The 26412-nt window shown below is 45.4% G+C and overlaps 1 protein-coding gene across 1 annotated transcript; it reads right to left on the bottom strand.

Moving 5' to 3' along the window:
- Positions 1 to 3685: 3685 nt before the first annotated feature.
- Positions 3686 to 24749, bottom strand: NANS (N-acetylneuraminate synthase). Its single transcript, XM_053299468.1, has 6 exons — positions 24503 to 24749; positions 21944 to 22159; positions 19433 to 19532; positions 17655 to 17809; positions 17019 to 17285; positions 3686 to 6885 (listed from the first exon to the last, which is right to left on the bottom strand). Exons 1-6 carry the CDS (start codon positions 24632 to 24634, stop codon positions 6676 to 6678), a joined length of 1080 nt encoding a protein of 359 aa, XP_053155443.1. The 5' UTR covers positions 24635 to 24749; the 3' UTR covers positions 3686 to 6675.
- Positions 24750 to 26412: the final 1663 nt, after the last annotated feature.

Below are 26412 nucleotides of genomic sequence, written 5' to 3'. Positions count from 1 at the left end.
CTTCCTCTGTTGATAGCCAATTGGAGATCTTCCATCATGTTGACCAAGGCAGCCTCAACCCCATAGCCTGCTTGAATGCCAGTTTGAAGTGGATGTAGATAATCTGTTTCCTCCAGGATTGTCTGGAGCTGAGAGGTCATCACCCTCTCAATCACCTTAATTGGGAGATTAAGAGACTGGCCTATAATTGCCTAACTCTGAGGAGTCCAATGTTGGACTCCTCAGAGACAATTTGCACCTCAGGGAGCACTGCCAACAACCCACATAGCCTTACCTTGCTCCTTTGCAATGCCAGGTTGGTCCAAAATAAACCTTAAGTCATCCATTATTTGATTATGGATGAAGGGGCCGACCTGGTGTGCATCACTGAGACTTGGTTGGGGGAGGCTGGTAACCCAGTCTGGTCCCAGCTTTTTCCTCCAGAGTATTCTGTAGAGGAGCAGGTGAGGGGACGTGGGCGGGGAGGTGGAGTGGCTGTGGTCTATACGGATAACATCTCCCTTACTAGGGTCACTGTTAGGGTATCAGGCCATATTGAATGTGTGTACTTGTTTGGGGACCAGGGAAAGTTTGGGACTTCTGTTGGTGTACCGATCGCTCTGCTGCCCAACATAATCCCTTACTGAGCTCACAGGCTTGGTCGCGGAACTTGCGCTGGAGTCTCACAGACTTTTGGTGCTGGGGGACTTTAGTGTTCATTTTGGGGCCAATTTGTTGGGGGCAGCTCAGGAGTTCATAGCGGCCATGACAACTATGGGCCTATCCCAAGTGGTCTCTGGATCGATGCATATTGCAGGTCACACACTTGATTTGGTCTTCTACTCTGATCAGGGTAGTGTATCATGGGTGGGGACTCCTGTGATTTCCCCATTATCATGGACGGACCACCATCTGGTTAAGGTTGGACTTACTACTACTTACCATCTCTGCAGGGGAGAGGGGCCTATTAGAATGGTCTGCCTGAAGAGATTATTGGATCCAATAGGATTCCAAGAAGCCTTGGAGGGATTCTTGTTGGCTTTGCCGGTGATCCTGTTGATGCCCTGGTTGAGAATTGGAACAACTTGCTCACCAAGTCAGTAGACACAATTGCTCCTAAGCGTCCCCACCGGCCCGCTTCAAAACTGGCCCCTTGGTATACAGAAGATCTATGGGGGCTGAAGCGGCAAGGTAAGCGACTGGAGCACAAGTGGAGAAAGACTCTACTCAAATATGACAAATTACGACATAGAGCACATTTAAAGATCTATGCTTAGGCAATGCGTGTGGCAAAGAAGCGGTTCTTTTCTGCCCGTATTGCCTCTGCGAGTTCATGTCCGGCGGAGTTGTTCAGGATTGTGAGGGGACTAGTATCTGCCCCCACTCCCTTGAATCAGAATTTGGAGTAATTAGTTACCTGCTGTGATCTGTTTAAAGAATTTTTCACAGATAAAATCTCTCAGATTTGGGCCAACTTAGATGGAGACTCCACAATTAATTTGATGTCTGAACTGGAGATGTCCAACAACTCCTCTTATGTGATTCAACTGGATTGGTTCAAAGTGGTTCCGACCGGTTGACAGCGGTTCCGACCGCTTCAGACCGGTTCCGAGCGCTTCAGACCGGTTCAAACCGGTTCCGACCAGCTCAGACCGGTTCTGTACGGTTCAAACCGGTTCCGACTTGTTCATACGGGTTCCGACCGGTTCAAACAGACTCAAACCGGCTCCAACCGGTTCCAACCATTTCAAATCCCCATTAAGCCATGATAATAGCTGGGTGACTGCTTTTGTATTGATGGATCTTGCTTTGGCTGAGAAATTATTACATGGATTTTAGGGAATTTTGCATTGTGAGAGAGTTCCGACCAGTTCAGACCAGTCCCGGCCGGTTCAAAGCGGTTCTGACCGGTTGAAAGTGGTTCCGACCGGCTCAGACCAGTTCAAACCGGTTCAGACTAGTTCCAACCGGCTCAAACCTGTTCAGACTGGTTCTGACCGGTTCAGAGTGGTTCAAACCGGTTCAGAGTGGTTCAAGCGGGTTCCGACCGGATCAGACTGGTTCAAACTGGTTCTGATGGTTCAAACTGGTTCCAACCATTTCAATTCCGCATTCAGCCATGATAATAGCTGGGTGACTGCTTTTGTACAGATGGATCTTGCTTTGGCTGAGAAATTATTACATGGATTTTAGGGAATTTTGCATTGTGAGAGAGTTCAGACCGGTCCTGGCCGGCTCAAAGTGGTTCCGACCAGTTGACAGCGGTTCTGACCGGCCCAGACCAGTTCAAACCAGCTCCGACCGGTTCAAACCGGTTCTGATGGTTCAGACCGGCTCAGACCAGTTCCGATCAGTTCAAACCGGCTCAAACTGGTTCTGGCCGGATCAGACCGGCTCAAACCGTTTCCGACCGGTTCCGACTGGCTGCCAATAGGTTTCCGGGCAAAATACAAAGTGCTAGTTATAACTTATAAAGCCCTAAATGGCTTAGGCCCTAGGTATCTAAGAGAGCACCTTCTTCGCTATGAGCCCCACCGCCCATTGAGGTCACTTGAGGGGGTCCATCTGAAGTTGCCGCCAACTTGTTTGGTGGCTACACAGAGAGGGGCCTTCTTGGTTGCTGCCCCGAAATTGTGGAATGCGTTTCCTTGTGGAACGAGCTTCCCCATCTCTGCCAATTTTAAAAAACTTCTGAAAACACATCTCTTCAATCAAGCTTTCTCAGCTTTTTATAAATTGTTCTGGATATTTAATTGTTGTTTTATGCTGTTTTAATTGTTAATTATTGTTTTATGCTGTTTTATAATTTCTGTTTTAATTGTTAACTGATTTTAATGGTGTTGTTTTAATGAAAACCGCCCTGAGCCTTTTGGAAAGGTGGTATAATTTTTTCTTTTCTTTTAAAGTATGGTCAACTGAAGTTGAATCCAAATAAGATAAAGGTACTGATTGTGGGGAGTCACGACCTGAGAGATGGGTTACACTCCTCCTGGAAGCTCCTGGATTTAAAAAAACTCACTCTCAGGTTGAGGCAGAGGCCAGGGGGGTGCTTTTTATTCAACTGATAGGTCAGCTACACCCATTTCTGGAGGTAAATGACCTTAAAGTAGTACGTAGGCTGGTGACCTCCAGGCTTGACTACTGTAATGTACTCTACATGGGGCTGCCTTTGTACATACTCCAGAAACTACAACTAGTACAGAATGTGGCAGCCAGGTTGGTCTCTAGGACAACCTGAAGGGACCATAGAACACCAATTCTGAAAGGATTGCACTGGCTGCCAATTTTTCAGAGAAAAATACAAAAGCCCTGAATAGCTTAGGTCCAGGGTACTTAGGAGACCTCCTTCTTTATCATGAACCTGCCGCCTATTAAGATCTGTGGAATTGCGCTTAGGGTTGCCACCAGCTCATCTGGTGGTGACTTGGGGCTGGGCCTTCTCTGTAGCTGCCTCAGGACTTTGAAATGCACGCCCTGTCAAAATAAGAGCTTCATCTCTGATTGCTTTTTTAAAAGACCCTTAAGTCTTTTTTCTCAGACTTTTAATTAAAACTAATTTTAAACTGTTTAATTGTTTTACTCTGAATTGGTTTTATTCTGTGAAACTGTTTTGTTTTTCATATTGCAACTTGGATTATGTCTTCCACCTAAAGATGTATAAATCAGGCGGTATAGAAATATGATAAATATGGGAGAGAAAGTACACTTCTGTCTTGACAAATTTTATTGTTTTCAATAACAATAAATCAACCAGTCATTATTTTGCAGTCATCTTTTAAGGCAAGCATTATAGAATGAGAAAATCAGGATTGATATAAGTCTAATGCAGACAGCTGATCAAATGTATGGTAAAGGGTCAGGATTGGGCCACCTCCCCCATCCTGTCCTAGACCCCACTTCTGTCCACCCGTGGGAATAGCATATTTGCACAGACGCCTGGTGCATCAAACCAAAACTGTGAAGGTGCAAGCCATATATATATACTGTACTGCACTTTGATTTTGTGGCATATGCATTATGCAGTGCAACCTATGCACAGTGGGCTGCAGATGCATAATAGCCTATGCAAATGTGATGTCTAAAGCTCAGAGGTCACACGGTGGTGCAGATGAGCCAACATGATCCTAATCCCACCCTCTAGACCCAGGGCTATGCTTAAAAGCAACTGAACTGCAAGTGAAGACAATCCCCCCTGAACCCTATTCCAAGTATATTAGCATACCTACGAAGTCAGCAAGGCCAAGGCAAGTATATATGCACCACTAACCAGATAGGATTTTAAGTGGATTAGGAGAAATCTGGTCATCATCCTACACAGCATATGATAAATCTGGGAAGGCTGACATGAGACACAGATGCTTGGCAATCTACACCTTGCGTCTAAGCATGTTTACTCAGAAGTAAATCCCCACTAGGATTCCCTCCCAAATAAGTATGCTTCTGATTGCAGCCTTTGGTTTCTTCTGTCTATTAAAGGCACCAGTCAAAGTGATTAGATGCAAGGCTTCTCATGCTGTGCTTCTCCATAATCACTGATGCTGCCTGCCTGAATTGCTTCCTTCATGATCGCTATCCCAAATACATAGCCATTCTATATTGTCTTAATTTTGCAACAGTGTCCCAAACTTTGGATAGTATTTGCACCTTTTTCTAAGCCATGTTCCCTGAACATTGCATTCTTACACCCTAAAACATTTGTAGAAATACTTGACTTCAGGGGAACCTCAAGCTCAGTGGCTGACATCCAGAGCCAGCCTTCCAGTAACTGGCACAAACTAAAGCTTTCCTAGCTGCACAGCCTTAGGTGCGCAATCGGGAGAAGCAAATTTTGACCATTCGTTCTGGCTCTGAAAATGCTGTCTCACCCAAAAATGTGTCCGAGGGTCAGACAGCCATTGAGGCCACATTTTAGGGTGACACAGAGCACTCCCATAGCCAAAGAACGCTATCAAAATTCACTCCCTCTTCTTGCACGCCTGAGGCTGTGTAGCCAGACAGGTAGTGGGAAAGCTCCTTTCATGCGAGCATGTCTTCCTTTCTGCTACGACAAGGCTGCTCCGGATGTCAGCCTGTGCTTTTGCCTGAATTATTGTTCAGAGTGTGCTTCCAGATTTGAAGCCGATGAATGCAGAGCAGTAGCTCATGGGAGATAGAATGGGCATCCGGGGGGCGGGGGCGTGCACAGATAATCCTGCTGTTTCTTTGCTTCAGCAGTGAAGTAGATGCACCCCTCCCACAAGCCAATCAGTGAGAGATAAGAGATGCAGGGGGCAGCTTTTGCATAGCTACTTTGGGCTCACAGGTGCAAGAGCTATTTTCTTACTGCATAAAGTAGCACATAGTTTGAGATGCAGGTTGAGTATCCCTTATCCAAACGGCTTCGGACTTTTCTGGATTTTGGAATATTTGCACACTGTAATGAGATATCTTGGGCATGGGACCCAAGTCTAAACATGAAAGGTTACTGTACATTGTATTTTTAAAGGTTTTATTTAAAGTATAAAAGCAAATAAGCATTGAATTTACGATAACTACAGGTAGCTGTAAATGTAATCAAAACTAATTGCAAGAAAATTTTCAACGCAATAACTTTTCCGGATTTTGGAGCATTCCAGATTTTGGATGTCCAGATTAGGGGTATTCAACCAGTACTATTCTATAACAAGCCATGTAAAACAACATGTAGGAAAATCCCCCTAGTAGTTCCTCTGGATCAGCTCCTTTCACAGAGAGTGTTAGACTACTGCATATGGACGAGGCTTCTCAGGCACAATAGTGAGCTTAGTACAAATATTGCCCGCTGGCGTTACCTATTTGGCCATCTTTTTATTTAAAAAGAAAAGAGATACAAGACCCAACTGGCCTTAGCATTGCACCTACAAGAAACAGTAGCAGTATATCACCAAGGGCAATGGTTTGTTAGGGTGCGTTTAATATTTCTGCACTAAAGCCTTTAATTCAAGAGACCATCTTTTGCAGATACATTATTTTAAAATTTATTTTAGGAGCTTGTCCAGAGGAACTGGTCAAGAACAACTGGGAAGAGCCTGGGGAGGGGGATTTCTTTCTCTTAAAAATACAGTTGTGCATATGAGGTTTTTCCTCCCCAGTTGGACTATGTACAACAGCACTACAAAAACATCTACACACAATACTAGCTCACAATGTTTTTGTTTTAACTGGGCAGCCTAACCCCACATGAATGCCTATGTTAGCCACTTGTTCTGTAGCCTAGAAAGGAGTTGGGGGACTGTTTTCCAATGCACAACTGCTTACATGCTTGGTCACCTGGAGGCTCTACTTACTTGCCTAGCTGACCAGGTTAGTGGCCATTTTAGAGCTCGATCTGCAGTTTGCACACATTTAGCGAGAAACGAAAAAAGTCAAACTTTTAGAGATGTGGGAGGAAAATTAGAAATTGTGCAGGTGTGGTGCCTTTCTGGCCTTGCAATAATGTGCCTTGCAATAAAGAACCACTGAAAATCCTTCAAGGATACATTCTGTCCAGTTTCAATTAAAGTCTCGTTCACAACGACAGAAGTGCTATTTTAGCATTTTTGCCCACCTGAAAGAAAAAATCTCATGGAGGTTTGCTTCCCCAAAGCTCTTCATTCTAGCTTTAGCTGCTACAATTTCAGCATATTGCCACAGGACATCCTGAGGTCCCATTTCACACACTGTACAGAGACTGTTCATTCAGCATTTCACTTTTTTCACATGATTTTCAACTGCATCTTCAGTTATAGTTTCATCTTCATCAATGTTTCTCTTGACCTTCTTGCCAACCAAGTCAAAGATGTCTTCTGGGGGACAGCCTTTGGGTTCACCCACCTTTACTGTGAGCATGTCCAGGGTGAGCATGGTGCCATTGGGGATTCTCACTTTGGCAACTACAGACTTGCCCAACTACAGAAAGATAAATTGGAGAATTAACAGCCATGAGATGGTGAACCTGTGATATGGATGCCACAAGTGATTCAAGACAGGGTATTGGGACACACCTGGCCTGGAAGAAGAGGGCTCCTAGGCCTGAGACTGGCAGAGAACCAGACCTAGACTCTAAGCTGCCCCTCCTGTATTATGCTGCTATCGATTCCTTTATTCAGGAGACGAGAGGCAACACGACACCAAGACAGAGGGCTGCATGTGTGAAATAACGTACACTAGAATGGCATTAATATTGTAGCATACCTGTCCAAAAGAGTGACTACTGGGCTAGGTCAGGGTTCTCAAACTTGGGTCCCCTGATGTTACTGGACTACAATTCCCATCATCCTTTGGTCACTGTGGCTAGGGATTATGGGAGTTAGAGTCCAAGGACTCCTGGGTTAGGTCACTCAGCTAGGGCCATCAAATGCACAGAGAAACAAAGCCACAGCAAAAAGAATATGAAGAGCCTTGCTGAATCAGAGTCCAGTAGCCTGTTTTTAACAGTGGCCACTTTGATGTGCTATGAAATCCACAAGGAGGTCATGAAAGCAAAAGCCTTCCCCCACCATGGCTCATCTCCCAGCAACTGACATTCAGAAGTATACTACCTCTAAACACGACAACATACCTTGGAAGCAAATACTGCTTTTGAATAGAGGTATATTGCCCTGGGTCCAAGTAGGGTACCTCAATTTAGGATAGCAGTCACCAGGGAAAGGATTTCTGTGGAGAATTTGGGCACTTTCAAGTCTGCCTGAATGTGCAACGAGGAAGGTGGATTACAGAGAGCATATTCTCATGTCACTACAGTGTGTTGCTTCAACCTGCCTATGCTACAGTGGCAGCAGGCTTGGGGAGAGGGGGCCCGTGTTCACCCCTCTCTCTGGAGGCCCCTCAGAGTGAGGGAGATAAGGAAGAAAAGAGGGAGGGGTCTCAGGAACTAGGGGCCCCATGTTCTTTGAACCCTTTCATTCAATTATAGTTATATCCTGTTACAGTGACAACAACATTACTATGCAGCATCATTTGGGATCCTTCCCAAGGCAGTATTAGCAGCCCTCAGCAAAATGTGATGAGTCAGCAGGTAAAAGCAGCAGGTTATTTTTTATTATAAATAACTGATTTGTGGTTTCAAATTACATAGGAACATAGGAAGCTGCCATATACTGAATCAGACCGTAGGTCCATCTCGCTCAGTATTGTCTATACAGACTGGCAGCGGCTTCTCCAAGGTTGCAGGCAGGAATCTCTCTCAGCCCTATCTTGGAGAAGCCAGGGAGGGAACTTGGAACCTTCTGCTCTTCCCAGAGCAGCTCCAGCCCCTGAGGGGAATATCTGACAGTGCTCACACTTCTAGTCTCCCTTTCATATGCAACCAGGGCAGACCCTGCTTAGCTAAGGGGACAAGTCATGCTTGCCTACCACAAGACCAGCTCTCCTCTCGTTTTAAGTCTTTAATTTGTTTCAGTTCATTTTATTTCGCTGTAAATCAGCCAGAGACTGAAGTCTGGGGTGGTGAACAAATAATAAATTTATAAATAAACTATTCCTGTTGCAGCCTGGAATCCTACCAGAAGTGAGGTTTTGGTGGCAACTGTGTGACAATGACAACATAAGAATCAGTCCTGACGGGCACTAGATTACAAACTTACTTTCCCCAAAACCCATCAGTAATATAGAGGCCAGATTCAGAAACAAAAAGGGGATAAGAAAAGCATTAGCATCAGCTGGTCAGAAGAAAGTCTCATTTTTGTTTACTGGAGTTATTATACCACTAGAGTTTATCAATCTTTTATGGTCTGAGGCCAACACAAGGTAAAAGAAGTATGTAAGGGGTGCTATTAAAAGCAATTAAAAGCAGCTAAATACAATAGAGTAGTATAAGGTTGCTGTAAGGCTAACAACTATGAATGTCTGGTAAAAGTGATAAAAGGAGCTGTAAAATTGCCAAAACAGTAGCATGTGACTATAAAGTCATGGTAGGGCTAAAATCTATGAGTTGCTGTTAAACGTTGCATGCTATAAGCTATAACATTGCTGCAATGCCAAAATCTGTAGGACAGCATCTATGAAATATCAGAAGATAAGCTGAGACTTTAAAAGCAGTAGGGCTGAATGAATGAAGAAGTCAGTGCTTGCTGGCAGTCAGAGCTCGGCTAATTCTGCATGCTGCGTGCAGAACCTGCCAATGTTATAGATGGATTACAGTCAGAGTAAAAGAGAGACATAGTATTGGCCTGAGCATCCTGTCAAGTAGTGGGAGAATAAGGGTGATTCATACATCTCTATAGAACAGGCAGTGAAGGAGGACACGCGCAATCGTTTTGACTTGTCCTGCGTTGCAGGGGCACAGATGTTCCGGGAAAGGGATCTTCCTTTGAGGACAGCTGAGAAGAGGGCATCACAGCAAACCAGGCTAAAAGCCCTTCTGTGGTTAGGTACTTCTAGCTGTTTAAGGTATCCAGCAGGGTGGTGTTATGTGCCATAGACTTTCAGACAGAAGGAAGTTCAGAGACCTATCTAAGTCGGTTTGGCGTTCTGCATCAATTGTGAGCCGTTTGATAAGTGTCCTGGCCCACTCGGAACCCAAGGGGAATAGGTGGGGAGGGGAGAGTCCAAGTAGGGATAGAGATTGCTTCCATGTGGATTGGAAACCGTCCTTCATGTTGAGGGGGCTAGACCCATTGGGAGGAGGGAAGATCTCAGCCAATAGTGGACAGCCACACTCTGGCCTCTACTTTCACCAGGCCTGTTTCCAATCGTAGAGTGGCATTAGAGACACAATGGGGGACTTGCTGTACTGCTCTTAGACATTTGGATTGGATGAGCTCTATTGGGGCAGAGTTGGAAAAAGGGGCCAAGCTGGGCACTGTATACAAGTTTTGCCATTGACTTAGCTTGAAATAGCTTGAGGGCTCTGCACGTATGTACTGGCTCCCTTTTGATCGAAATAATTTTAGAATGGCAGCGGCACTTCTCTGGGCATTTTGGGCAACATAGCCACCATGGGCCTTCCAGAAGTGTGGGAAACCATCCCCAAGTATTTGAAGCATAAAACCTGTTTGATGTCATTCCTGTTTATACGCCAGGAGTACGTCCTTGGTCTCTTAGCAAAGGCCATGATTTTGGTTTTATGGTAACTGATTTCCAGCAGGTCTTCCTTGCAGAATTGGGCAAGGACCCTCAGTGCTCTTTTAAGTCCTATAGGGTCCTTGAGAGGATTGCCACATCATCAGCGTAGAGCAGGCGGGAGATATTTCTCTCTGCCAGCTTTAGGTGGTGGTGGAAGTCTGGGTTGTTTAGATGACCCACTATGTCGTTAATGTAGAAGATGAACAGGAGAGGATCAAGTATGCAACCTTGTTTGACACCCTTATGGGTTGGGGCAGCGTTAGAGAAGTGTTCTTTGGAGTTGCATCTAACTTTCACAGATGTGTCATCATGCAAAGTACTAAGTTCATTTTTTATTTCGGTCATAGACCAGCATAAAATCAACAAACAAAAGCAGATTGGGCAATAAAAACTTGGCAAAACTTAGAAACGATAAAACAAAACTTGGCCACATTAACAGAAAACATTTCTTTAAAACTAGACAGCAAAAACATTAAATAAAACTGATTGGTGCAGCCAGGCAAATTCTTTAACAAGGGAGAAATAAACTTAGAACGAGTATCCCTTTATGCAGAGTACTAATGAAATCCTTGAATCAGAATTTGGAACCATTAGTTACCCGCTGTGGTGTGTTTTAATGAATTTTTTGCAAATAAAATCTCTCGTATTCGGGCCGACTTAGATGGAGACCCCACAATTACTGTGATGTCTGAACTGGAGGTATCCAGCAACTCCTCTTATGTCGTTCGACTGGATCTGTTTCAGTTTGTGACTCCAGAGGATGTGGATAAGCTGTTTAGAGTGATGAGGCCTACCACTTGTTCTCTTGACCCTTGTCCAACATGGCTTGTTCTATCTAGCAGAGAGGCTGTTGTAGGAGGCCGGGTAGAAATCATAAATGCTTCTCTGAGGGAGGGAAGGATGCCTCGTTGTCTTAAGAAGGCAATTATTAGACCTCTTTTAAAGAAGCCTGCATTAGATCCCTCAGAGTTGAGAAATTATGGGCAAGGTAACTGAGAGGGATTTGGTGTGGGGTGTTATCAATATGCTGATGACACCCAGATCTACTTCTCCATGTCAGCATCATCAGGAGATGGCATAACCTCCCTAAATGTCTGCCTGGAAGCAGTAATGGGCTGGATGAGGGAGAATAGACTGAATCCAGATAAGACAGAGGTACTTATTGTGCAGGGTCAGAACTCCAGAGATAATTTTGATCTACCTGTTCTAGATGGGGTCACACTTCCCCAAAAGTAACAGGTATGCAGTCTGGGAGTACTTCTGGATCCACACCTCTCCATGGTATCTCAGGTTGAGGCAGTGGCCAGAGGGGCTTTCTATCAGCTTCAGCTGATACACCAGCTGTGTACGTTTGAGGTGAAGAACCTCAAGACAGTGGTACATATGCTGGTACCCTCCAGACTTGACTTCTGCAATGTGCTCCATGTGGGGCTGCCTTTGTATGTAGTCTGGAAACTCTAGTTGGTACAGAATGCAGCGGCCAGGTTGGTCTCTGGGTCATTTCGGAGAGACCACATTACTCCTTTGCTGATGGAGCTACACTGGCTGCCAATAGGTTTCTGGGCAAAATACAAAGTGCTGGTTATAACCTATAAAGCCTGAGACGGCTTGGGCCTGGGATATTTAAGAGAACATCTTCTTCATTATGAGCCCCACTGCCCATTGAGGTCATCTGGAGAGGTACGTCTCCAGTTGCTGCCAGCTCGCTTGGTGGCCACACAGGGGTAGGCCTTCTCAGTTGCTGCCCTGAGATTGAGGAATGTGCTCCCTACTGAAATACGATCCTCCCCATCTCTGACATTTTTAAAAAAGCATTTGAAAACCCACTTCTTCACCTAAGCTTTTTCAGCTTTTTAAATTGTGTAGGTTTTAATCTGTTTGATTTTAAATTATTTAAATTGTTTTAAGTTTTTATGTATGTTTTGAACTTGTTTTTATGTTATTGTTAACCGCCCAGACGCAGAAATTTGGAGCGGTGTACAAATCTGATAGACAGACAGACAGACAGACAAACAATGAGTAGCAGGCGTCAGTCAATTGAGGAAGCCTCCAATTTTTCCATGAGATGGAGTCAAAAGCGGACTTGAGATCAATGAAGGCAACATATAGGGAGATTATGTTGCAAGTGGAGTATTTTTCTATGAAGTGCTGAAGTTCAAGGCACTAGTCAATTGTGGACCATCCCTCCCTGAATCTGGCCTGCTCCTCTGCCAGCATGTTTTCTTGTTCCAGCCAGTCCCTTAGTTTTATTATTTTTATTATTAACATTTATATCCCGCTCTTCCTCCAAGGAGCCCAGAGTGGTGTACTACATACTTGCGTTTCTCTTTCACAACAACCCTGTGAAGTAGGTTAGGCTGAGAGAGCAGTGACTGGCCCAGAGTCACCTAGCTAGTATCATGGCTGAATGGGGATTTGAACTGGGGTCTCCCCGGTTCTAGTCCAGCACTCTAACCACTACACCACACTGGCTTTCCAATATAGATGTCTGGCATAGAGTTTACTGATGGTGCCGAGCAGGTTGATAGGTCGATAGTTGGCTGGGTCGTCCTTCCTGCCTTTTTAAAAGATGGGAACTATTACTGTGAGCCCCCAGTCTTCTGGTGATTCGCCAGAAGAGGGCTGAGTCTTTGGTTCCAGCGGCTTGAAGAAAATGTGACCAAGGAGCTTTAATGATGTCTTTTGTGTGTGTTTGAGTAGTTGCTTGTATTGCCTCTTCTGCTTGAGCAGGTCCTGCGCCATCACAAAACTTGTGTTGGCCTTGTAGGTGTTGTAGTTAGCGATGAGCATTTTCTTTGCTTCAATGCATTCGGAGTCAAACCAAGGTTTGGAGCAATGCAGGAGTGGCTTGGGGCAACCACTGTTTCTGCAGGTTAGGTGCTTTTGTAGTTCCTGCACTAGGTTGCTGTAGCTTTTGAGGATTAATTTAGAGGAGTCTACAGAGAACAGGGAGAGGCGAATGGATTGAAAGTGTTTGAGGAGAATTGTTCCATTATTGCATTGTCCAGTTGGGAGGACCATTTGATGTGGCAGGCTCTTCCCACTCATGGGATGTGAGGTTGGTAAACAGCGTCTGCATGGAGCTGCCAGGCAAAAGGTTTTAAGCACACGGTGACTAGGAAATGGTTGCTGTGAAACTGAGGTGTGAACTCAAAGTGGTCTGCAAACTTAGAGTTAGAAACAATTACATAGTCGATGACACTCATTTTAGTCCTGGCCCAAAAGGTAAATTCTGCAGGGTGACTAGTTTCAATGGAGCCATTAAGGATGTGGAGATCGTCAGCTAGCCATTTGGGCTAGACAAAAACCAGTGTCATTTGACTTCTTGTCCTTACTAGATTCCCCTTTATAAGCAAAGCATTTGAACTGGGCTGACCCAGTTCAACAGCATGTACTGAACCACCACCAGTTCTAACGAACCGCTGCTGCTGTGGCTCCAGGCACACACCTAGTAGGCGTGCATAGAAGTTGTCATTGTCATCGTCAGGACCTAGCCTGGCATTAAAGTTTCCTCCTATCACAATGTAGGCATTAGTGAAAGGAGATAGGTAGTCTGTCAGGCAGTATTCCAGTTCATGCCACAGCTTCCTGACCTGAGATTTCCTTCTCTGTAGGGGTAGATATTGATTACTAGCAAGATGCAGTGTCTGAAGCAGATTGCCACCACCATAATAATGTTGTTTGAATGAAGGAAGACTTGTGGATGATGCACACAGGGTGGTGGAAACTAGCACTCCCAGTCCACGCTTGGGTCTGCTCTTGCCCATGCTGGCGTCTGCTCAAAGTGAGTGTGAGCTGTAGCTGTTAAGTGCTAAGTCTGTGGATGTCCAGGTTTCCTGCACCATTACGATGTCATGCATGGAGGTGTAGTTTATGAAGGAGACATCTCTACAGCTGGAGTTCCAGCTGACCACATTCTAGGGCAGGAGGGAGACCGTATGTTGGTCTTTTGTATGTCGGTCTGTCTTGGTATTGGCAGGGGCCAGTGTAGCGATTCCCAGTGGGTTAGTGATGGGTTGGGTGCAGGGCACCACACAGTTGAGGGGGGGTAGTCTCTTGCGGGTGGGTTCCACTGCAGCTAGTCCCAGCTGTACTTTCAGTGACACAACAGGCAGAGGCTGGAGATTGTAATCATGCTTCTGGCATGAAGACAGTGGAAACAAGGAATCTTGAGCTCTCAATTCAGGGGCCACCAAACCTCTATCTAGGCATAGACTCCACAGAGGAAGCAGGCAGCTCTCGCTTCTCAGACAAATTAACTGGGGAGATTAAGACAGTGATGTCATCAAACTGAGGATTGTTGGCAAATAACATTCCAGGGCCCACAGCAGACAAGACAGGGCCCCTGGTGGTAGCGTGTGATGACTGCTGCTTTTGGGGCAATGAGTACAACCTAGAGGCCCTTTCCTGTGGGGTAGTAGCACTGTCTGTATGTAGGGTCTGGAGTGCTTCAGCAACAATAGAAGGGTTGCATTGTGATGTAGCTGTGTTAGCTCAGGGGACCCTTCCTTTGGGGTTTCTGTCTCTATGAGGAACATTTGAGGTTCTTCAGCACCCTGAGAGAGCATAGATAATAGTTGGCATACATTTCCTTTCCTCAGGTCCTCAGTAGGGATGTAAACAGAACTGTGGCAGAGAGGCTCAAAGGCGGTGGGGGTTGTGCCGTAAGAGCGAGGGAGGGTGCACTTACCCCTCCCGCCGGCATCCATTGTTTGAATAGCCCATTGGGAGGACAGTGTACCTTGCTGCTGCCCCTGTTTTTTGGATATGACCGGAAGTCACCGGTGTGCTGGCAATTTCCGGTCATAACCAGAAAACGGGGGCAACAAGTGACAGGGAGGTACGCTGTCGTCCCGATGGGCTATTCAAACAACGGACATCGGCAGGGGTAAAGAGGCAGAAGGGGTAAGTGCACCCGCCCCTGCTCTTAAAGCAAGATACCCCACCACCATCGAAACCACCGTTTCTGTGCACATCCCTAGTCCTCGGGACTTGCGTGTGACAACTGTTGTTCCTGGGGTGCTGCATGTGGTGTGGGGGCCCCTTCCTGGGCCAGTTCTGTCTCTGCATGGTTTGCCTGGGGCTCCACGCCATCAGAGGGGAGCCCGCATGAGCGTGTTATATGTTGGGGCTGGGCAAGGTCAGATGTAACCTTACTCCTCATGGTGGCTGGTTCTGAGGAAGGGGTTTCACTGATGTCCGTTTCACTGTGCCCAATCTCTGAATCAAGGTTAGTGTCCGTGTTGGAAATAATGTCAGAAAAGTGGACTTTCCTCCTTGTCCTAGGAGGGGGATGCAGTCTTTGTGCATGGATTGGTAAGGGTAGTTGTGCTAATGGGTCCTTCTGGTGTGGCCTGAGGGGGAGGAGTATCCATCTCATTTCCACTGTCTCCGAGATCTGAGTATGAGTCGAGAGGTGTTGTCAGTGGCTATGCTTGAGCTTGAACAGCCCTGAGTAGTTTCTGCACAACCTGAAACTATGGATTTATGGCTTTCATTCTCTTCAGGCCATAAAGGGTTCGTCTGCTGCATCTGGTTGAGTTCAGCAGAGTCATTTGCAGGCTGTTTACTCATCTCCCTACAGGCATCATCATCTAGGTCACGTGCAGGAGTTGTTTTGCTTCCAAGTCTCTTTACAAAAAGAGGCTTTACCATGGAGTCCTTGAAGACTCTGATAGTTCTTATGTTGTAGTTGAATGAGAGATGCCCCCATAACTGGATGAGAGATTGAGTGAGGAGTTAGAGAAGGTAAGCAGGGTTATCTTAGCCTCTGGGTTGCTGGTTAAGAATTAGATTACTTTCAAGTCTATAGATCTTGGATGACAGTTTAATAGCAGGGTGTTTATTAGGGCTTTGTCATCTCCCTATATTAGTGTGATTCACTGTGAACTGAGGCAGCATGTTGGAGGCTTGGAGTACACACATTGATTTAAATGAATGGGATGTTTTTGGCAGTTGCAGAGGTCCCAACTGGGGCTGAGGAGAGAGCTGCCTGGATACTGCTGGGAGATGTGTTGGAGGTTTAACTGTATGTTTGTGTAGCACAAATGCATCAAAGACATGCCTGAGCTTATCTACTTTTGTCAAAATTGTGTTTAAGAGTCCTAGGATTTGTCTGACCATTTCTGTTAATAAATATGCATCTACGAAATATCTTGGGAAGGGTCCACATGAGTGGCTGCAGGAGCATCTGGCTCTCTTAGATCCCCTGTCTTTGTGCTCCAGGGGTTTTTGCAAGCCGGAGATCTTCAATAGTGGAGGTGCCCAATGTAATACATTCTCCCTTGCAGCAGACTCCTTGGGAGATGAGGGAGCATTCTCTACACCCAGGACTGTAAATCTGTTCTTGGTAGGGAGTGCAAAGGTTATACTTACAGTTCTGTTGGTATGGATGTAGGAGTCAAACCTCCTCTGCTTCCCTGCCTTGGCTGGCAGGTTGTTAGGGCTGTTCCTGTTTTCTCTCTTCTTGCTTTTATTTGTCATGGTTTGTGGAGTTTTGGTTGAGAGCTTTCAACTCCAATGTAGAGAAGACCAGTTTTAGGGCAGGAGCTCGTGAATACTGCTGCTAACTGGCTGCCATCTTGGCCACTGGTTGCCATCAGTTTATTTATTCTCTTACATTTCTATCCGACTTTTCCACCAAAGAACTTAAGGTAGCACATATAGGGTTCCCAGGCAGTTACCCCCATTCAATTACGGCACAAATTAAGACTAGCATAGCTTCAGCAGGATTGCTACATCATGTGCCTTCAAACCATGCTCTGTGCCAAAAACTTACAGTTTTGGTTGATGAATCTATTGACTAAAGTCAGCAGCCCACCTCACAATAGAACTATGTACAGTGGCAGGCATACACTAGGCAAGAATATCTGTTGTTGTTCTATGATGCATGCATATGAATACTGCAGTCCATCATTAACCAGGAAAAATAACTGAATTCATGATAGAAGGTCCTTAGTATTCAAGAGTAAGGTTACCTTTTCATTGCAGGCTGCTTCACAAGGCAAGAGCTGCTTGATTGGAGAGCCCATGGCCTTCTCAACCATCCGGATACTTCTCACCAGTTCCGCCAACTCGCTTGGCACCAGGGATGCCTGATGATCACTTCCTTTCCAGGTCTTGTCCAGTGTGATGTGGCGCTCCAGTACTTTGGCACCCATAGCAACTGCTGCGACCGAAATGGCTATCCCAGTCTCATGACCAGAATAGCCCACAGGAATATCTGGGAAGGCCGATTGATATTCCTGAAAAGACAGAAAAATGGATGTGAATTATGAAGGCAGCCACATTCACAATAAACAGGATACAGGGGACAGTTGCATAGGGCTGTTACGACCGGATATGAAGTTGTCCATTTGTGCTTAATACACACGATATTCTGGCCACAACGCAACACAGAGTTAGACATAATTAAGTCCACTGGAGGCGGGGGGGAGGCTTCCACTCTTTGTAGGACTCTGCTTTCAGCTGTGGCCAATTCACAACTACCCGTGATCTATTACCATGACCGATGACAACAGAATCGAAAGGAGGCATCTCAGGGTAATGGCTACAACTATTGTTGAGCGCACCTTGCCCCTGCAGTTAAATCCCCACCAGAGCAGTTCACTGACCGTTATGACCCGAAGGTTGACATCTTCAGGATTAAGAGGGTAAGCGCTGGTGCATTGGAGAAAACAGAAGTTTGGGTTGATGGGCTTCACAAGCTGGTAAACTTGCTTCATCGTGTTCATAGACTGCATTCCACTGGAAATCACCATTGGGCGACCTGGATGGGAAGGCCATGGACATCAAATTGATCTTAACTAAGCTTTGCAACTTTACCTCCTCCAGTTACATTGAACTAATCGGAGACTTGCCAATTTAATTTTTGTCTGCCTGTGACCTGCATGTCTCTGTGCCGACTTACTCAGCCACAACTCAACATGTGCCTCCAGCTCATAACCATCCCATCACCATTGGAAGAGTCGTTTGTCTCTGGGTTATCCGTGCTAATGAATCTTCTAATGCCTTCTACAGTTTGGGTCCTGCCTACTTCAAGGAATCCTTCTGTACATTTCCCCATCCCAGCCCTCTGACTCTGCTTGAGATTATATTGCTGCAGTATAAGAAATATAAGGATGGGACTTTTCAGTGATGGCCGTAAAGCTTTGCAATTTCTATTTCTAAAAAAAAATCATTGACCAACATCCAGACTAGCAATGTGCACATGCAGGAGTGCAAATTCCAGACTACCAATGCACTATGGCTTGAGCGAAGGGGTGATTTTTGCTTATCTCCCCTTCCCTCTGAAGCCCACCATGCCTCACCAAAATATGTCCTTGAGGGTTGTGCAAGCCTCAAGGACATATTCTGCTGATGCATGGTGGGTTTGAAAAGAGGAGATTGGTGAAAGTCGCCCTTTCCCATACTCAGCAATAGTTTGGAACTTACATTGCTGCATGTGTGCAATGCTAGTCTGGATGTCTGTTACTGCTTCCTAAAATGCACAAGTAATGAATGGATGACAATGCTATATTATGCACATTTGGCAATTTTAAGCTGTAATAAAATGTTGTTCAGATCCCTAGGAAGTATGTGAGAGTACACATGTTTTCTTGATTTGAGTATTTCAGCAATTTCTTTCCACCTAAAGTTCTGGATTTGTTTGAGTATAACGTTTAGCCACCTTAAGTGTTTTCATTGCCCTTCCACCCCGTATCAAATATTTCAGTTCAGCTATTTGAAAAACTTTTGATACACAATGTGGGAAATTAATATGGTGGGTTTTAAAGAATTATTATTAAATAATAGGTCAATGTTATGTTGAACACAGGTACAGCAGTATGGTTATCCGTACCATGCATTTGAGGGATCTGTGCCCAGATTCAGTTCTAAAATGAACTCAAGTACAGACATTCACACAAGCACATGTACAAGTGTACAGATATCTGTACACTTTTACAACATAACATCTGAGGGCCAGTTCACATGAACAACGGCTACACATGAGGATGCGTTGATGTGATCTCAGCATGTCCTTTAAATGTGTGAAGAAATGGGATCATTAGAATAGCCCCTCTGTACGTGTGCCCCAACAGTGTGCAGAGAGATGATATGGATAATCACCCCTTTCATATGATTAAAGGACTTGCAGAGATCACAGTAGCACATCATTTGAGGATGTCAGGGTGAGCACATTTACAACACAAGCCCATCCTCTTCATATGTAATGGTCACTGTTTATCTGAACCAGCCCTGAACAGGACTGCTGAGTGGGGGGAGTTGATTATGTAAGTTCCCACATTAAGAGCAATAGCATGTGAATCAACCCTCTAACACCAGTTTGCCTGCTGGAGCATAGAAGAATGGGAAAAGGTGATAATAAAATCCAGCAAGAGTTATTATTTACCTTTTTTTGCTGTCTTTTCCAAGTATGGGAAATTGTTTGTGTCCCCTGATCCTACTTTAAAAAACGGAACATCCAGTTCATGCAGAAATTCCACAGCCATCTATGAAGACAAATCATATCCCATTCATCAGTAAAAACCCTGGTCCGAAAGATAGTCTTCCTTCCCCAGAAGCCAGCAGCAGTATGAATAAACTACTATGGCTATACTGAAGGATTGTGGTAGAGACAACTGCATTTCTGAGTTTACCACAAGTACTAGATTAAAATGATCCTCAAGAGTAGCCAAAAAGTTACTTCACAACTGTTTATCTGTATTAGTGAACTGTGAACCAGAAGCCTCTGACCTCCGGTCCTCCCTGCCATCAATCATGTACAAGATATTGCTCCATAACTGCCATCAATCAACATGTACAAGATATTGCTCCATAACTACCTCATGGCCAATCGTTAGAAAGTGACTTAACATTAATCTGATGACAATGTGACCAACGACACTTTGTTCTTCTGGTTCTTGTTCTGTATGGTCTGCTTGAGGCCACGGAATGTATACTCCATGCCTAACCTATATATATTATATTGACATTCACACAGGAGTGGAATGAAATACTTCTTGCACACTCACACATGCTGAACCTCCATATAAGGGATGGGGACAGGCAAAACATCACCAATGGGGGCCAAAGACAACCAGAGAGCCACCCCCTTCTTCTCGTTCCTGATCTCCCTTGCCTGCTACCCTTAAGAAACTCCCACACAGAAGCTCATTTTTATTTATTTATTAATTTTATTTATTTATCAAATGTGTACACTGCCCCAAACTTTCATCTCTGGGTGGTTAACAATAGCATAAAATCAGTTTAAAGCATTTACAAAAACTTGATTTAACAACTTAAAAATAAACCAGAGATTAAAACCTAAAAATTTAGGAAGCTGAGAAAGCTTGGGTGAAAAGATGGGTTTTCAGGTGTTTTTTTTTAAATGGCCAGAGATGGGGAGGATCGTATTTCAGCAAAGAGCACATTCCACAATCTGGGGGCAGCGACCGAGAAGGCCCGTCTCTGTATAGCCACCAAACTAGATGGCAGTAACTGGAGATGGACCTCCTCAGATGACCTCAATGGGCGGTGGGGCTTGTAGTGAAGAAGACGCTCTCTTAAATACCCAGGGCCTAAACCATTTAGGGCTTTGTAAGTTATAACTAGCACTTTGTATTTTGTCTGGCAACCTATTTGCCTTATTGGAATGTTGGGTGGCAGGTCATCAGCCTCACTCCAGGGTGCTTTCCAAAATGCGAATCTTATACCACAAAAAGCAGTGTAAACTATAAGGTTTTGTGCCGCCAAAGTCAAACCACATTAGAGATCTGTTGTAAGGGGGAAAGCCTCCTACAATGGGCAAATACAGCTATTTTTTTGCAACGCAGATGCACTATTATAGGGTGGTGACATAGCAATAAAATCCTAAAGGAGGCATCGGAAATACGAACGGCATCTTCCTTACAACACAGGGGCTGCGATGTCAAAACACAGGCGATACGGAAGCACACTTAAGGGACCCGTTGCGACACTGTGATAGCGTGCAGTCTGGAAATGTTCCAGATCAGTTTCAGCAAGCAAAGGCCGAATTACACATTAGGTCAAGCCCACCATTAAGAGACTGATTTAAAGTGGAAATTTCTTTTCCCCCCACATACAACCAAAAGCAGCCTCGGGGTACCCTAATGCAGAGCAAGACCATGGAGGCAGTTAACACTTTCTCCCTGCACTGTTTTCCTACCAGAACACTCCCCCCACCCTCAATGAATTATTTATAGCAAACAGCTATAAAGAGGGAAGGAGATTTTTGGTGGGAAAATAGTGCAGGGAGAAAGTGTCAAACCCACCCACTCCATACACACACACCTCGATCTGCACTGGCACCTCCAAAAGCCACTTTTTGTGGGGAAAGAGTGATCGTGATAGGCTTAATGCAAAATGCAGTTTATCTTTACATTTATATCCTGCTCTTCCTCCAAGGAGCCCAGAGTGGAGTACATGGTTATGTTTCTCCTCACAACAACCCTATGAGGCAGGTTAGACTAAGATACATGACTGGCCCAGAGTAACCCAGTGAACTTCATGGATGAATGGGGATTTGAACTGGGGTCTTCCGTGTCTTAATCCAACACTCTAACCACTATGCCATGCCGGCTCTCAGCCTAGAGAAAAGCAGAGACAAACAGAAGCTACGCTAGAGTCCTCGCATCCCTAGGAGCACCTTGCACTGTATCCTCCGAGGGGCTGCACAACGTCAGCCCTCCAGCAGCTGTTGGACTACAAGTCCCATCATCCCCAGCCACAGTGGTCAATCACCAGGGATGATGGGAGTTGGAATCCAACACCTGCAGGAGGGCTTACACTGTGCACCCTGATTTAGCACAGTAATCTGCCCAGTGCCCACAGACTGCAGGTGCATTTCAAAGTGGAGAGTTTCTCTTCAAACCAAGAATGAAACCCTGTACTTCCTAATTACCTCATCCATGCCTGATGCGGTGAAGAAAATGCCTATTTCCTCTGCATACTGCTGCAATTTTTTGTACTGGTTATGACTGAACTCCAGGTGGCGCTTGTGCTCTCCATAGGTTTCCCCCCAGGAGTGCTTGGACGTGTATGGCCTCGCCAGGGCTCTCTTATTGAATTTGTGCTCCAATTCACTTTTCTGGAACTTGGCACAATCGGCTCCACATTCCTACAAAGACACAACCACAACACATCATTGCACAAGAGCAAGGCCACTGAACATGCCCCATCAGACCTGCTCACACATACCCCTTAAGGTGATTAAACCAGAGCAAACAGCAGAGAGTCCTGTGTTACTTTAACAACGAACACATTTTGTTGTGGAATAGGCGTGCTCTACACATGTGTCAAATTAGGTGGTAGAGGGGATGCTTGTGGGGGGTGGGTGGGAGGGCAGGATTGCCATTTTTTTTAATGTTAACCCATGTAAAAACATTTTGCAAAATTTAAACCCACATACACACACCCTAACACATCAGAAAGAGAGAGGTTATATATTTATTACAACCAGATTTACCTCCAGCTGTGCAAGACTGGCCTCTTACAATCCCATCTTATACATGCTTTACTAAGAAAATCCTACATAGCTCAACAGCACTTGAGAATTTGTAGATCAGAGCCTATTATTCTCTTCATTTATATAACACTTTGCCAAGTACAAAATAGTGTACATACCTTATCCAGTTATCTCAGACAGTATTTCTCCTCACTACTATTAGGGCGGGGAAGTAACTTGCCTAGGGAGCAAGAGGTTGCTGGTTCGGATCTCCGCTGGTATGTTTGGAGAGAGCTGGTCTTGTGGTAGCAAGCATGACTTGCCCCCATAGCTAAGCAGGGTCTGCCCTGGTTGCATCTGAATGGGAGACTAGAAGTGTGAGCACTGCAGATATTCCCCTCAGGGGATGAAGCCGCTCTGGGAAGAGCATCTAGGTTCCAAGTTCCCTCCCTGGCTTCTCCAGGATAGGGCTGAGAGAGATTCCTGCCTGCAACCTTGGAGAAGCCGCTGCCAGTCTGTGAAGACAATACTGAGCTAGATAGACCAATGGTCTGACTCAGTATATGGCAGTTTCCTATGTTCCCATGTTACCTATATCGGGCAGCAGCGAAGTAGGAAGATGCTGAAAGGCATCATCTCAGACTGCATGGGAGGAGGCAATGGTAAACCCCTCCTGTATTCTACCAAAGAAAATCAACACAGTTTTGTGGTTGCCAGAAGTCAACACTGACTCTATGGCATAACTTTACTTTACCACTGGGGAATGCTGGCTGCGTGATACTGATTTGCCCAAGGGCACTGAGGTTGTAATCCTATGCACGCTTACCAGGAATTAGTCCTGCTTATTTATTTAGAAGATTTATATCCCTCCTTTCAATAAAATGATCTCCAAGGTGGCTTCTAACAGATTATAGCAAGTATAACAAACAAACACCCCTACCTAGCAGCTTGGTTCCTTTGTCCTCTCCCTTACTTCAGCAACCACAAAATAGCTGTTAGTTCTTTCAGGTGGAGTGGGATGGGGGGAGGAGGAAAAGGATACTAAACACGGACCACTTTTCATTGTCTGGCCAATGGCTGGGGCCAGACAGATCTTCCCCTTGCTGTGATGATCTTCCATTTAACTTGGTAGGATTAAGACCTAGTTCACATGCTTGATTTCTCTATGTTTGATGAACAGCAGCTACATTTGTGAAGAGCACTGCATCTGAGCCAACAGATGTGAAAGCTCTGTCTGTGATGGTGTGCCCATATATACAAATTTTGACTTGATATTGCAGTTATTTAAATCTGAGTCTAGGTGATATTAAGGACCACCCTCTCTGTATGAGCTTGTTCAATCAGGTATAGGGACTTTGCTTTGCTGTCCACCATTAGAAGTTATTCAACTTGTAGATACCAGGGACAGGGTCTTATTAGTGGCAGCACCACATTTGTGGGACAGTCTCCATAAAGAGATTAAGCGGACACCATCTTTAGACAGAAGGGGAAGACCTTCCTGATCCAGGATTTTAAATCCACTGCTTGAAATGGCTTTCACCTTCTACTATGTTCTTAGATAGCTGCCATCATTTTTAATTCATTGATTACTTTAAAAAACCATTTTCTTCCTCTTATGCATGCACTGCATGTTGCTTTGATCTCTTTAATTTGAAATAAAGTATAACTGACTAAGCCGGAGTGGACCAGTCCTTATCGTGGAGTAAAAACACACCAGAACACTGCTGATGAGTCCATGGTCAAGAAGGGATTGGAGCCAAACTATACGAAATGCAAACACAGGCTCCCAAGGCATCCATATATTAAAACAGCACAAATACGTGAATTCCAACTACTGCTGTTATTACTGATTAAAATTTATAATCTCACCCTGGGGGCATCTTCCATTCTCAGGACCACAGTACAGTTTAAACAAACAAACAAAAAAATCGCACACCCACAAGGGATAACCAGCCCACCGTGCGGCCTCTTCCCTCCGTCTCCCGCCACCCAGCTGGCCACGCCCCAGGCCCCCACCTTGGCCACGCGGATCATCTGCTTGGCGATCTCGAGGTCTCCCTGGTGATTCTGGCCAATCTCGGCGATAATGAAGCAGGGGTGGTCTCCCCCGATGAGGCGGCCCGGGCACAGTTCAAACTGCAGAGGCATCGCGGCGACCGGAGGCAAGAGGCAGTCGGCGAGAGAGCAAGGCGACGCGTAGTCCACGCCTGACTCCAACCGGTGCAAAATGCGGTTGTTCCCCTTCCCCACCCCAGCCCGTCTCTCTCTCACCCCAACCCTTCCCACTACGCAATCGCATGCGAGCTTGGGCTACTTCCCGCTCCCGCCCCACCCTCAACAGCACCCAATGATCAAGCTGAGGCAGGAGGTGGACAAGGAGCCCCTGTTCGCCTCAGCCAATCAAAGAGAGCCCATCCGAAGGTGCCCAGCCAATCCACGCTCGACTTCTCAGGGAGCTCCAAAGCGAAGCCAGGAGGTGGCAGGCGCGCTCTGAGCTTACCCAAAGGCCTGGGGGAGAGGACGGGAAGTTGGAACGTGGAAGCTGGCCTGGGGCTGCCAGTACCCACGCGCTGCCAGTACCCACCCCGCCCCTCGCCGAATAGAGCTGCTGCTGGCCTAGTTCTAGATGATTCAGAGGGCTGCTAAGCTCACGCCTCGCACAGATTCTTGGTGCTATTTTCCATACCTTGTCAAGAATACCCAGGGGATGGGTTTGTTGTTTTTTTTAAAGCGACGTGGCATGATAGCCCTTTGTGTTTGGCGAGTCCCTTGAGAGAAGCAATAGCGAAACCTATTGTAGAAGTACTGCAAGCCCCAAGTGAGTCATCCAAACACCCCCCGCCCCGCGTTAATCATGTTTACTCGGGTGTAAGTCCCACTGATTTCAGTGGACCTTTTAAGGAAGTATACTTAGGCTTGTTGTAAGGGTTGTCCAAGCCTGTGCTCAGTACGAGCCACTGATTTCAACGGGACTTCCAGGCGAATGTGTATAGGATTGCAGCCAAAGGCTTTAATCTTAGGCACGCTTACATGGGAATAAGCCTAATTAAAGATTTTATTTATAATTTATATACCACCTTTCGTTAAAACAATTTCAAGGCGGTTCACACCTAAAAGTCCACACCTAAAGTTCACTACAAAAATTAAATTCTTATATATAGAATACAAAGTACAGATCTGATTAAAAGATTTAAAAAAAAAAAACAACAAGCACAATATAACCACAAAAGATGCAAAGCAGCAGCAGCAGAAATATTCATATAAAAGCCTGGATAAAAAGCCAAGATTTCACACACTTTCTAAAAACTGATGGAGACTGAGGAGCGGATGGCCACGGGGAGAGCATTCCAAGATGCATGGGGTATAATACTATATACTATGCACCCCTACTTGGAAGTAAGTCTCTTTGAACTTGGTGGAACTTCTAAGTAGTTACTCTTCTATTCTTATCGATGACATTGTTATTCTGCAGACCTTTCAAGTGTCCAAATCAACAAGAGACAACAGTGTTTGTCTCTTCAGAGGAACTGCGCTAAGCATAAGTGGGGGTCAAGAGCGTGAATGATGGCTGGGGGTGGGACTTCCGACCTGTTTCCAGCTCCGTAAGCGTGTTGGGCAGATCAGCCGCTCTCTCTGAAAGCCTGAGCAGGGATCCAGTGGCTCATTTGAAGGTCACCTAGTGATTCTACACAGCTGACTGAGGATTTTGAAGGTCGCCCAGTGAGCTAGATGGGTGAGTGAGGATTTGAACCCGGGTCTCCTCAGCCCTAATCTAGCCCAATCATGCCATACGATTCTGCTGTGTTGGTTGCAGTGGCACTTATGGAGTTGAACGACGTTTGTTTATAAACCACAAGCACCAAACTGTCATATAGTTGGAAATCCCTGTATAAGCCTGACATTTTGGATGGGTGGGGAGGAAGTTG

The sequence above is a fragment of the Hemicordylus capensis genome, chromosome 2 (genome assembly GCF_027244095.1).
Source record: "Hemicordylus capensis ecotype Gifberg chromosome 2, rHemCap1.1.pri, whole genome shotgun sequence".
NCBI classification, from domain to species: domain Eukaryota; kingdom Metazoa; phylum Chordata; class Lepidosauria; order Squamata; family Cordylidae; genus Hemicordylus; species Hemicordylus capensis.
This window is presented reverse-complemented; position numbering and strand designations above follow the sequence as displayed.

Coding starts and splice junctions, on each gene's coding strand:
- NANS (XM_053299468.1), bottom strand. CDS start 24,634: ATGCCTCTGCAGTTTGAACTGTGCCCGGGCCGCCTCATCGGGGGAGAC. Junction 22,160..24,502: donor AGATGATCCGCGTGGCCAAG/GTGGGGGCCTGG, acceptor GTGTCTTTGTAG/GAATGTGGAGCCGATTGTGC. Junction 6,886..17,018: donor AAGCAGCCTGCAATGAAAAG/GTAACCTTACTC, acceptor ATCTTTCTGTAG/TTGGGCAAGTCTGTAGTTGC.